Source organism: Alligator sinensis, unplaced genomic scaffold (genome assembly GCF_000455745.1).
Source record: "Alligator sinensis unplaced genomic scaffold, ASM45574v1 scaffold471_2, whole genome shotgun sequence".
In the NCBI taxonomy this organism is placed as follows: domain Eukaryota; kingdom Metazoa; phylum Chordata; order Crocodylia; family Alligatoridae; genus Alligator; species Alligator sinensis.
Genome location: NW_005842143.1, coordinates 372,907 through 385,579, shown reverse-complemented (window position 1 = coordinate 385,579; position 12,673 = coordinate 372,907). Strand labels below are relative to the sequence as shown.

At 46.8% G+C, this 12,673-nt stretch overlaps 1 protein-coding gene across 1 annotated transcript in view; it reads right to left on the bottom strand.

The window, feature by feature from the left end:
• The window catches only part of NMNAT2 (nicotinamide nucleotide adenylyltransferase 2), a 98,884-nt gene that overhangs the window by 8,462 nt on the left and 77,749 nt on the right, over positions 1–12,673 (bottom strand). Inside the window, exons 4-8 of the mRNA XM_006025378.2 lie at positions 11,186–11,264; positions 4,849–4,975; positions 3,157–3,237; positions 2,201–2,245; positions 37–113 (exon numbers count right to left, since the gene is read on the bottom strand). Of these exons, the coding sequence (XP_006025440.1) occupies positions 37–113; positions 2,201–2,245; positions 3,157–3,237; positions 4,849–4,975; positions 11,186–11,264 (409 nt within the window). The remainder of the gene's footprint in view (positions 1–36; positions 114–2,200; positions 2,246–3,156; positions 3,238–4,848; positions 4,976–11,185; positions 11,265–12,673) is intronic.

Here is a 12,673-nt window from a genome sequence, read left to right as displayed (position 1 = left end):
GCATATAACTGTGCACATCCGTAGACTGCTACTCACGTCAGACTCATTCCAGAGGCCTGGGATACAGAAGGACTCGAGCAGGTCACTGCCACAAAGCAGCAAGATCCGCAGCTCTAAAGAAAGGGCGTAGAGAATGGCAAAGTTCAGAGACATAGGCTGATTGTTCCTCCCGAGACAGGGCTGAACCTAAAAGTCCTTACTTTGGGCTTCTGGGAGAATGGTCTTTTTGCAAGACAAACAAAACAGGGTTTGACTGTGGCTGTGACTGGTCCTATAGCACCTTCTGCCATGCAACCGGTGCCAGCTGCAGTGCAGTGCCCTGGCCTTGCCCCCTGTCCAACCTCATTCCACCTCTCTCCTTCACTTTATTGTGGCTTTGCTGAGTGCTGTTCAGTCCCTGCTGTGTCCCACCTCAGGGAAGTTCACGTTTCAGTGTGTATGGGTTTGTGTGGAGTATCTTGTGAAGAAAGAGGCGACTCCTGGATGTTACAGGTCTAGATAAGGGCTTTGGGATACTTTGGGCTGATAAGGATTCCACTGAGGTCCCTAACAGGACTGTCTGGCTGCTTTCTTTGCACTCCTCAATTGGCTTTAGCTAATCAAAGGTCTTCCAAAGAGGCTCTGATGCTTGCTCATGGACATACCTATATAGGCTTTCCTGCCTCCCCTTTATGTTCCCTTGTTTGGATCAATGTCCCTTGACTGGCTTTACTGACTTGCACAACTGGTGGTATTCGACTTTGAGACCATGCCAGTTACTAATCCTTAGAACATTAGTCATCTATGAGTCTGTGGGTTGGGACACAGTGTTAAAACAGAAATCTCTGGACAACATTACAGCTGAATCACCACTTTTGGCCACCAGAGGGAAGCAGCAATATACTGCTTAGGTTGTGAGCCAGGGAATCACTTGATTTAATACATTACAAAGCCACCCCCTGCTTCTTGCCCTGTCACTGCCACCCTTCCCTCTCTGGCTGGGCTTGAGTCACAACATCCTTCAATTCCTATTCCTCTCTTCCATCCTGAATAGGATAGAGGGATCATTTCTGGCCTGATCTGTGCTATGTTGTAGTCATGACGGTCCAGGGAACATGGCTTGTGGCTACTTCTGATAACTTTCCTTTGCTCTACAGGTTTTCTCTCTTCTTCCTTTATTAAATGACAATTTTCATTTATATAAAAGGCGTAACCAAAAGAAGTTGTATGGTCTGGTATTTAATTCAGGCTGTATCTGCTTCTCTCCCAGACCTGAGGAAGGGTACTTTGTGGCCAAAAGCTTGTCTACTATCTCTCCCAACTGTAAAGTTGGTTCAGTGAAAGATACTAACAAATCTTGCTTTTCCGATTTGAGTAATTTCTAAGGTAACTAAAGAAGAAATTACTCACCACTAAAATTGGGTTAAGAAACACCAGCAACAAACTTCCCTACAGGCTTCCAATACCCTCTGCTTGCCAAAAACAAAGATGTTTACAAGGGTACAAAGCAGTAGCATAGATAGTGGGCAAGCGGGGCACCAGTCCTGGGTGCCAGTTTAGAGGAGGTAAGTGCTGCAATGGTCCCTGTGTTAGTGCTTGGTACCCCCAAGTTTAGTGCCTCCCCCTTAATGCTTTATCTCAGGTGGGCTGTCCCAGCCCCCCATCATTAGATAATACTGTAAGACCCATCACCAAATGGACTTGGTGCTCAGTCTTCTGAACTGGTTCAGTGCTTACCTCATGGCAGTGGGGAGAGGTGGGCCCATATCACTTAGAACATATTGTTCCATATGGGATACCTTTCATGGAAGGTTTCAATGCCCTTGGGCTAATGGGGAGGTAACATCATGCCTCTCATTCCAGTTGCTGAGCAGTTAAGTGATGGGGCTAAGGTCCAGTGAAATGCTGGCAGAATTGGGAATAGAACTCAGGTGTCCTGACTCTGTCCCCAGTCTTAACCTCATCATGCAAAAATCATCTCAAGGCATTTCAGCACCATTCATGAGCTAGTCCAAATCGTAATGGATAACATCCAGTGAAAGTGATCCAGCCTCCTAACTGGGCATCTACCCTAAGCTGGGTGGTTAGAAGCACCTTTTATCTTTGTTCTCAGGACAGTGTGTCTGAATGCACATGTGCTCTGGTCCCTCTACGAGCTTGCGGGGAGAAAGCTGCACTCTGACGGGCCCCGGCTTCCCGAGGGGGACCAGTGCTTACTCACCAATCTCCTCGTATCTCATCACTGTCCCCAAGTTGGCATTTTCATCTGGAAAAAGAGAAGAGCTTGAGTACAAACATCCCATGAGCCTCGTGGCTTGGACTGCCCAAGAGGAGAGACTGCTCCTTAACTGCGTGCCAACAGCACCCCAGTGCTAAAAGGATGTTTGGTCAAACAGCCTATGCTTTCTTCTTAGCACAGTCAATCCTCATGTTTGCACTTGGCTGACACTTGGCTGCCCTGTTTACTGCCATATGAGCATGGTATGACTGAACAGGTCAGTACTAAGGAAATGTAATGGATTTTCCCTAAACACAGTTTTTGAAATAAGGCTGGACATCTTTCTGTGGATGTCATCCCTGTTACTGGACCCAGCAGGGAAATTGCTGGGTGAGGTTTTGTGAGTTGTATGGTGTGGGAGGTCAGAGTATCTAGCTGTCTGGCTTTCATGTCTGTGCATCCAAAGACTCTTTAGATTTTCTAGTCATGTTTGGAGATGGTGTGCCCAAGGACTTGTATGTGGGACATGGATTCTCCTCCCTTTAGAATGACTCTGAATCTAGATAAACTCAAGAAAGACCAAGACAATAGTTGTTGCTATACCTTTTCACCCTGTGTTGCCAGGCTGAAACAGGGCAGAAGCTGCTGGTTGAGCTAATGCTTCTCATCACAGATAGCTCCAGGTGAAATATAAAAGGAGAGGGGGAGTGGTCAGGAAAATAGGAAGGTGGGGGGTGTGTATGTACTGCTTCCCCCTGGATAATCTCTGTGACAACTTGCAAGACACTGTCTGAGACAGTGCTGGGGGCCAGCTCCTTAGCTGCTGTAAATCAGAATAACACTTATGTCATTACTATTGCCTGCTTGATGTCAGCTGCAGGTCTATCCCTGGGTGGAAAAGCAGAGCTGTTGGGGCAGGCTCACAGATGAATGCAAGGATCTGTATTTTGACAGCATACCCACAAATGTGAAGTGCTCCATTGGTGGGCGAACACAGCAAATCCTGCTCAGGCTTTCTCCCACTTTCCCCAAGATCTTCGCTAAAGAGAGAGAGAAAGAAACCGGTAAGATGCTGGTATGGAGTCTGAGATCTTGGCGTACCATATTTTTTTCACTGCATAAGACTGCCTGGTGTTTCTATACAGGGCACTGAACTCTGTCCACAGAAGTCAATGGTCTTCTCTGCTGGCTGAGCTCTGAAATCAGTTGGCTCATCTCCAGCTTCTACATTCCTTCTACCAGCCCTGATGGACTCAAGAGTCACATAAAGCCTTATTTCTATTCAATTCATTTAAAATATTCATTTAAAAAGGCCACTTGAAAGAGCCTTTTTCCCCATCTTGTTTCTGAAATGGCCCAAAAACTTATGTAAAGGCTCCTGCCCAGTAACCTGCTGGAAGTGCCACTCGTGCTGGTTTCTCCACCATAGCCTTAGACTCTGAAAACTCTTGTTCTGTTTCTTGATTTCAGACTCTGCTTAAAACTCTAATTTTATCCAATTCAGATTTTTAAACAAGTAACCTGAGCACAGTGTGCTTGGAAAGGCACCTGGAATTTCCAAGGTTGCATACAGAAAGGGGGTAATGACCTCAGGTGGCCCACTGCATGTAAAATCATGTCCTTAGTGTGTGTCTGCGGACTTGCAGAAAATAAGATACCTTTTCATCAGGATCATTGCCACCGTAACAGCTAATGAAATTGAAGGTCCTTTATTCACTCCCAAAACAGCTGCTGCACAGCCACTGGCAGTGCAGATTCCTCCCACTGCCCTGCCATGAGCCTTTAAACTTAATTTGAAGAGACCATGTGTGGCTATAGAGGGCAGGTCAGTCTCCATGGCCCATTTGATCCTTGTTCACTTTGCTAATTAATGCTAGTTGACCTGTGCTCACTTAAAGCTGAATTGAAATCATCAGTTCATTTTACAGAGACCTCCTCTCTCAAACAGTGATCAGGGGGCATCATGTGATGACTGTCTCATGTTTTCTATCTGAAATGGTGCCATTGATAGGAAAAATTCCATATTTGATTAGCAGGAAGTTAATATGGTCAGTGAGTCTGACAATTTGGAAGCCTGGAAGAAGTGATGTGTGAAAATCTTTTATTTGAAGTGGGTAACCTTTATGGCTCAGCAGAGGATAAATTTAAGTTGAGGGCTAAGAAGTGAAATGGAACTTTCTAATTCAAACTCTGCTCAGCAACCAGATGTGAAGAGTGAAGGACCTAAGTCCCTTTTTAGCTTCCAGTGAGGCTGATGCTCTTAGAGATTGTAGTAAAGATAAATGACCTTCACATGGCACAAACTCATCCCCACTAGAACCCCACCAAGAATACAGACTGCAGTAAGACAGAAATAAGATTTAAAAGGTCCAGAAGATCATTAAAGGATTCAGCCAAAGACAAGTCTTCTCGCATCCAAGCCTGAGCCCCAGATTTGGTGATTTGCATTAACTTAGAATCTCAGTTCACCCTTATGATACATTTTGGGACTATGCACAACTTGACTCCAAACCTTCATTCTTGTTTCTTGGATATGGTCTCTTATACCTGTTCTTCTCCCCAGTCTCTGGGGAACAGGTTTTAGTTTTTGAGGGGGACATTGCAATGGCTTTCCTCGTCCTCCCTTTCAAGAAGTCTCTCCTGAGGCCTACCTGCAGTAGGCTTGTTGGAAATGTTGCTGTTCTGATAGATGGGCTGTGGAGACTCATTCTGGGGCTGTCCAATCACTGGTGTCATGGAAGGTGTGTTCACATTGGAGAGGATGCAGCCAGTCACTCGCTAGGATAGAGAAAAAATGCCAGGAGTCAATAATGCAGCTTCTTTATAGCTAGAAAACCATCCACAGATCTACAGCCCTCTCTCTCTGTCTCACTCCATAGCTGGCCCCACAGACCATGAATTAATTTCATTTTTAGCATAAGACACAGTCAGTCTCATTTCAAGACTCATTCTCAACCAGTGGAAAGAGAAAGGGCCATGTGACCTAATGAATGGCGAAGAAGCCAGAGAGCACTTAATTGTTACCCATAGGACCACAAAGCTGTGTTGTAAAGCAGGGCTGTCCAAGTGGGGATCCATGGACCATGATGGGTTGACTCTCAGCCCTGAGCTCCTAGTCTGAGAGCCTCTCCCTCCATCACTCTCTTGCTGTTGCTGCCAAGGTTTCTGGGCTTGCCCTTCCTCACCCAGCTGCTGCTTCCTGCCTCTGTCTGTGAGGGTGGGATGGGGCAGCCCAAAGGGTCAAGGAACCCCACAGTGTAGGATTGCCTGTGTGGTGCAGTGGGGGGCATGGCATGTGGTATATTTGGCATGCATCATAGGGAGCATGCAGCCCTTAGCCACTCACAAGTTGGTTAGCTAGCCCTGTTGTACTGAAAGAGGCTGCTGACAAAGCTGCATCTGTCCATTGTGCATTCCAGTCTGTTGAACAGTGCAATAGCAATGCAATACAAAGCAATGTTATTTTTCAATATCAGAATGTGCTTTACTTTTGAGAAATGAAAGTGGGAAAAAAAGAAAGGAAGGAGTGGGAGGAAAACACAAGAGACCAGATTAATCTGCTGCAAACCTGTTGGCTTTCCAATTTGACTTGTACTGACTCCACTGAAGTGGTGGAGTTGCCCTGGAGCTGGAATTGTCACAGGACACCTAAGCTTAAGACTGTGTTCCCCACCCATCAGCATTGGCTATGCTAGGTGTTATAAATGAACAGTCTGAATTGCAATCCTATTGCTACATAATACAACCAACTGCAATGAAAACTGTGACTAATTCTACCTTTTAGAAGAAGGGGCACATTTTAAAAAAAGTCCTCTAAATTTACATCCACAAGTCCATTCATCCAGTATTTTGCATGTTGAAATCATTAGGTTTCCCCAGGCAAAAGAATCTGCATATGTACAAAGTACTCTGATTACCTAATTACCCAATGATCATGCACAAATTGAGTCAGTCTGAGGCCCCCAGAAAGAATGTGTCCACTAAGTGCCTCCATAAGTACAGCACTCGCCTACTTGTGATGCATGTGGTGTGGGAATAACTTGATCTGTACATAACCACTTTGAGAAGACAGCCCCAAACCTTGGTTTTAATAAAACACCAACACAAATTTCCTTTCTAGTTTAGCCCCACACAGTTGCTGGCAGCCTGTACTCTCAAGATAAATCAATAACATTTCTGTCTTGCATTTTTGGGCGTAAGATGAAGGACAATGCTAAGCAAGAAGGGAGATTCTGTTACACCTATATATGACTTCTGTCCACGCACTCACAGATTTTATATCAGCTTTGCAACATTCTCCTCACCCCCTCGCAAGAGCTGAGTAATGTGTTGACAGGCAAGTCAAATATCAGCAGTTTTTTCCATTATTGTCAATCATAGTAAAGGTAGATGAGCAGGTTTTTGTGCCTAGACTGGGAAATGTTCAGACAGTTTTCAGGACTGATTTTACGTTACAATTTTACTTGCAGGTTGTTTTTTTCTGGAAGCTCTAGATTTTTTTTTCCCCCTCCAGTGTTCTTCTAAGCATACAAAAGCCCCATTCAAATGTCCTCTAATGTGAATTTTGTGCCAGCTAGACAATCCTGGATATGAAAGAATATAGATCTGGCAGAGGGAGAAGCTACGAGCTGAGCCCCCACTGCCAAACGGTGTGTTCCCCTTCTATGTCACAGAGGCTGCCACAGGGGGTCATTCAGTGGCCCACTGTGCTAAGTTTGTTAAAACAGGTTCCAGTGAGTGCTGGTTGAGGATGGTTTTGTCTGTCATCAGATTGTCTAAGCCACCCATCTCTGGGGTGACAGGGAAGGAAAGTCTTTGTGATCTGTTCCATTTTTATGTCTCTGCAGAGTAGGCTAAAATGGTTTCCAATTAGTGCTAATTGGTGCTGGGCTTTGTAAAGCAGCCACCTGCCCACAAGAGCTTGGCTGAGTTCTCCAATGTCATTTCACGTGCGCCACTGAACAGCTGCTAGATGATAGTGCATTTCAGTCCATGTTGCAGTACCTGATTGCAGCCAGTCCCTTATCATGTGACCTGCCAATCTTCTGAGCCCTGAATTTCCCTTTCAGGAAGAAATCCTGAGCGGTATAGGAGAGCTGGCTCTTGATGTGACAGAGTAAGCCTCTGTGATGTGGTAGCTGCACCTGTCCAAACAGAGCCCCCCCCACCCTATTATATTTCAGAGCTGCAGGTTGTCAAATTTTCTCCTAGGCTCCAGCCCCTACACCTTAGTCAGGATCTGACTCCCTAAAGTTGATAATTCACCACATCCTAGGGGAGAATTATGGTATAACGATACAAGAGTTTTCAGCTCTTGTATCAAATCCCACTTCTTCCTGAATCAGCCCCTCCACCTCCTTCCTTCCACTTGCCTCTGACTGGAGGCAAGAAGCAAGCAGACGGGGCCTAATTAATTGCAGTTTTGCAGTGGTTACTGCCCTGTGAGCTAACAGCTTTAAAGGAATGCTAATGCAGTTAGGGAGAAGGAGGAATCTACCTTTCCACTGCTGTGCAGCTGCTGTTCTGATCCATCCTACACTCTCCCTATAAGCCCTTTCTTCTGGTCTCCTGAGGGATTGACTCCACCTGCTTCCCTTCAAAGGACCTGGAGCTGTCATAAAATTTAACCTGGGCAGAAGGTGGATCTGAAGTTACTCAGAAATACTTGCCTTGTTCCCTCAAGGTGACAACACTGCTGGTGGGGCTCTGGCATTCCTTCCTCTAGTCAGCTTTGCAGAGGAAGGGCTGGGGTGGCTGGGAGTAGCACCATAAAGTATCATCACGTGAGACATACCTGCTGCTTGGCTTTCAGTTCTTGTCTAAGCTGGCAGGACTTTCATGCAGGCCCTCATCATCTTGCAGTTCCATTCCTGTAGTCTGCATCTCTCTGGCCTTAGTGCATAAATGCTTGCTTCCCCTCCTTGGGTCTAGTCAAAATGCAGCAACTGAGGCAATCTTCCTTTCTTACCACCTCAGCTCAATCTTTGTGTCTCTCTTGGAGGACTGTGGGCTTAACTCTGAGACAGTCAGGTGGGTGAAAAACTGGCTGCAGGATAGGACCCAGAGAGTCATAGTGAACAGATCTGTGTCATCCTGGCGAGAAGTGGGCAGCGGTGTCCCGGAGGGGTCGTTGCTCAGTCCAGTACTTTTCAACATCTTTATTAATGATTTGAATGTGGGGGTGAAGAGCTCACTGGCCAAGTTCGCAGATGACACCAAGTTACAGGGCAGCATGGTCACACTTGAAGATAGGCTACAGTTACAGGTGGGCCTAGACAGGCTGGTAAGTCGGGCAGATCAGAACCTGATGAAGTTCAACGTCGAGAAATGTAAAGTGCTCCACCTCAGGACGAGCAACCCCCAACACACCTACAGGCTTGGTGGCACCAAACTGACTAGCACCATGAATGAAAAGGACGTGGGTGTAATAACAGACCACAGTATGAATATGAGCCGGCAGTGCGATATGTAGCCAGTAGGGCAAATAATACTCTGGCACGCATCAATCGATGAATCTCCAGCAAAGCCAAGGAGGTGATTTTTCCACTGTACTTAGCACTGGTGAGACCACAGCTGGAGTAATGCATCCAGTTTTGGGCAACACGCTTTAACGAGGATGTGGACAAACTCGAGAGAGTCCAAAGAGCCACCCATTTGATCAGAGTCTTAAAAGGCAAGCCATATGAGGAAAGGCTGAGAGATCTGGGACTCTTCAGCCTGAAGAAAAGAAGGCTGAGAGGGGACCTGGTAGCAGTTTACACAGCACTGGGGGAGTACATCAAGGGCTTGGTGAACAACTGTTCACCAGGGCACCTGAGGGGAAAACCAGGAATAATGGCCACAAACTCCTGGAAGATCGATTTAGGCTCAACCTTAGGAAAAACTTCTTCACAGTCAGGGTGTCCAAACTGTGTAATAAGCTCCCTCCAGAGGTGGTGTAATCACCTACCATGGAGAACTTCAATCAGAGACTGGACGGTCACCTTGCTGAGGTCACCTGACCCCAGTTGTCTTTCCTGCTTGGTGCAGGGGGCTGGACCCAATGATCTTCCGAGGTCACTTCCAGGCTTACAATCTATGAATCTTCTGGCCCCTATGACCAACTTGTTTTTGCTTTAGGGCAGAGGTGTCAAACTCATCAGGGCCAGTGGGCTGGATGAGTGGCATCGAGCCAATCCACAGGCTGGAGGAGTGGCGTGGAGCTGGTCTGCAAGCCAGATCAGGCCCAGAGACTGGCCCCACCTACTGGATTCAGCATGCAGGGTTGGTCCAGTGTGGGACATTGTGAGCTCTCTGGATCCAGCCTGGTGTACCACAGGTATGCCAGATCCAGCACTGCATGGATTTGGGCCCCAGCACATGCCACGTGTGGTGTGCAGGTCCAGTCCAAGGCTAAATGATAAGGCTCTATGGGCTGGATCTGGCCCAAAAGATGCATCTTTGGCACTCCTGCTTTACACTCTTCTTCATTTGGCCCCCATCCATCATGGCTATTAGCCAATCACCCAACCTTCCCCCTTTTTCTTCAAGCTCCTCCAAACTTTCTCCTTTCCTGCTTTTCATCAAAATTGCTAAACCTGCCACCTTCTCTCTCAGAGTCTTCCTCCAAACCTGCCCCCTGCAATGATGCCTTCAAATCAGTTCTGCCTGGCACTTAGGGGGCAAGTAGCATGCCAAAACTTCTTGTTTTTTTAATCCACTCTGTTGGTTTTGTTGGGGAGTCCCTCCTCCCAATCCACACCTGCCCATTTGTCCCCTTCATTCCAGGTCTTGATGACACCTTGGCTTCACCAACCCTTCCCCTGTTGCAAACATTGGAGTGTAGGATGCTTGTCTGAAACCATTTGCTGGAAAGGTGGCAGGAAATCTCATTTCTTCAAGGTTTGTAGTCTTCTTTCTCAGCTCTGGCTGGGCATGTGGAGGGACTTTTCTTCCTGGGTTAGGTCTTTTGTTCTTTGATGCTTTCTTAGCATTGCAGAGGCTCTCAGATGTTATCACTATGAGTCATTCTTTTGGGCCAGTGTAGCAGGTTTGGGTTTGTGGGGCTATTGGGTAAGTAAGCAGTGCATCTTTCACTTGTTTTGTAAACATTGTCTGTTTTGCTGGACTGGTTATAAGACTTGTAATGTCAACATTTGGTTAGCTCTGAGCTTGTCCTTCTCACATAGAGTTGGCATTATCTTCAAGTGTAATCCTCTCCAATCCTCTGCAGAGATGCAGGATTTGCTGTTCCTGAACATATTACACTTACTCCAGCCTAGTTATTACAAGTGTCCTATGAATGATTCATCTGGGTCAGGACTAAGAAGTGTCTCCAGTTGAAGGTTGCTGCTATTTAGGCGCTGGTAGCATTCCCTAGTTTGCTATTTTTAGTAACCAGGTAATTTCTATAAGTGTTTGGAATCCTTTGAGCAATTATTTTTTAGAGGAGCAGGAGCATTGGATTTTCATTTTCTCCTGCCCTCTGGCGATTGATTGGTTTTGTACTGTCTGGGTGTATTGATCAGGCTGGATCATTTGCTGCGATCTGGGCTCTGTACTTTGCTGTCAGAGGATGACATGAGCACCCAGTTCTAGAAGACTGAGTTCTCTTATCAGAGAGCTGGGCTCAAGCACATGTGCAATATTATATATCACCTACTCATACTAGGCCTGAACCTCAGCTGAGGTAAATCAGTATAAGCCCTTGGGCTTCAATGGAATGCTGCTGTTTTATCCCAGCTCAGGATTGGCCCACTAAATATATATGGCAGCGGTGTAATGGATTCAACCTGATACAGAATGAAACCAGTTGTCTGTAAGGGCTATTGCTGACTATACATAACCACACTGATGAAAATGCCTCTTGCTTTGAATCCAAGCTGCTATCAGGACACATCCCCATGACACTAAAGCCACGCAGTAAATATGCACAGTCCTAAACATTTTCTGGCATCACCTCCTCCTCTGTTCACACCTACCCCTCTGCAGACCGCAGATAGGACTTACCTTCATCAGATCACGGTGGTGTTCCAGCACGCTGCATGTAGTCTGCCAGGTGTCCTGATAGCACTCCCATGGGTCCACCCTGGAGAGAGGAGAGAGCATAGCAAAAAAAGTTTGTGTGTGAATGTTGCTTTGTCCCTCACTGCACAGCTTCTTCATCAGCAGTGGAAGAGGCCAGGAAAGGGAACCTAGAATGACCATCCTGCTGGGAACATCCTTGTTAACACCACCAGGGTTGCCTGGAATCAAAGGATGGAAATAGCTAAAAATAGCTTTTATAATCACATCCTCATTGCATCTTCCTCACCTGCCTCTTATTAAATGGCTCCATCCCTGCCCCCTCTCTATTCTTCACCGGTCCCAGTTGCATCTAGCTAAGGAATGCATCTACACTGAAGTCGTAAGTGTGACTTCAGCCTGCAGTGCATAGGCACACACCCCCTAGCTTTAACCTAGCAAGCTTGGGTGCCAAGAGGAGTGAAGGTAAAGTAGCAGCATAGACTTCACAGCAAGCTCACAGTCTAGGCATGAGCCCAAGGAGCCAAGTATGCTTGCACAGCCCTCACTGGATCCTGTGCCTCTTCAGCTGGGCTACCATTGGTGCCCCAGCTAGCTAGATCAAAGGGAGGCACAGACACAACAAAGGCACTGCAACCACCTCCCATGATGGCAGGGTAGACGTATCCTGGGAATGGCTAAGACTTCTTCCCTCCTAGTTCCTCCCCAGGTGTCAGACAGCATGTGGAAACATTCTAGACCAGGGGAAGGCAATTATTTTGGGTGGAGGGCCACTTACTGAGTTTTGGCGAGCTGTTGAGGGCCACATGGGTAGCCCTGCCCCTTGACAGGTACCCCGCCCCCTGGTCACCATCTTGGGACTGGAAGTCCCACCCCCTAACCCCCAACCTTTGCCACTGGAAGCCCCTGCCTTTGCCCCTGGAAATACTCCTTTCAGCAAGGGGGCACCTCGCAATCTTTGCCATCTCAGAACCAGAAAAACACCAAATTATATTCTAAAAATCAAACATTTACAATATTAATTTGACTTAAAAAATATTTTTGTCCTGATTTACATGTGTTTGTATAGTGTACATAGAGGTGATTGCACAATAGCTTAAAATGAAGTCTTTCTCTTGTATACTGTGGGGGTGTGGGAGGTATGAGGGGGTGGGTATAGGCTTGTGGGGGGCTGTGAGTTTGTAGGTATGCGAGGGAGGCTGTGTGTGTGGGTGGGGGTATGTGACTTGCCCTATGAACACACACACATGCACACTCCTTCTCCGTCCCTCACTGTGCACACACACAATGTGTGCTTACTACACACTCTCTCTCTCTCTCTCTCTCTCTCTCTTCTTCCCTCATTCCTCTCTCTGTCTCTGTCTCCCCTTCCCTCATTGCATGGACACGCACGGACACACACACACACAGACAAACCCCTTCTGCTCCTGCCCCGGGGTACCGGCACGGCTCCATGGGCCAGCAATGCAGCTG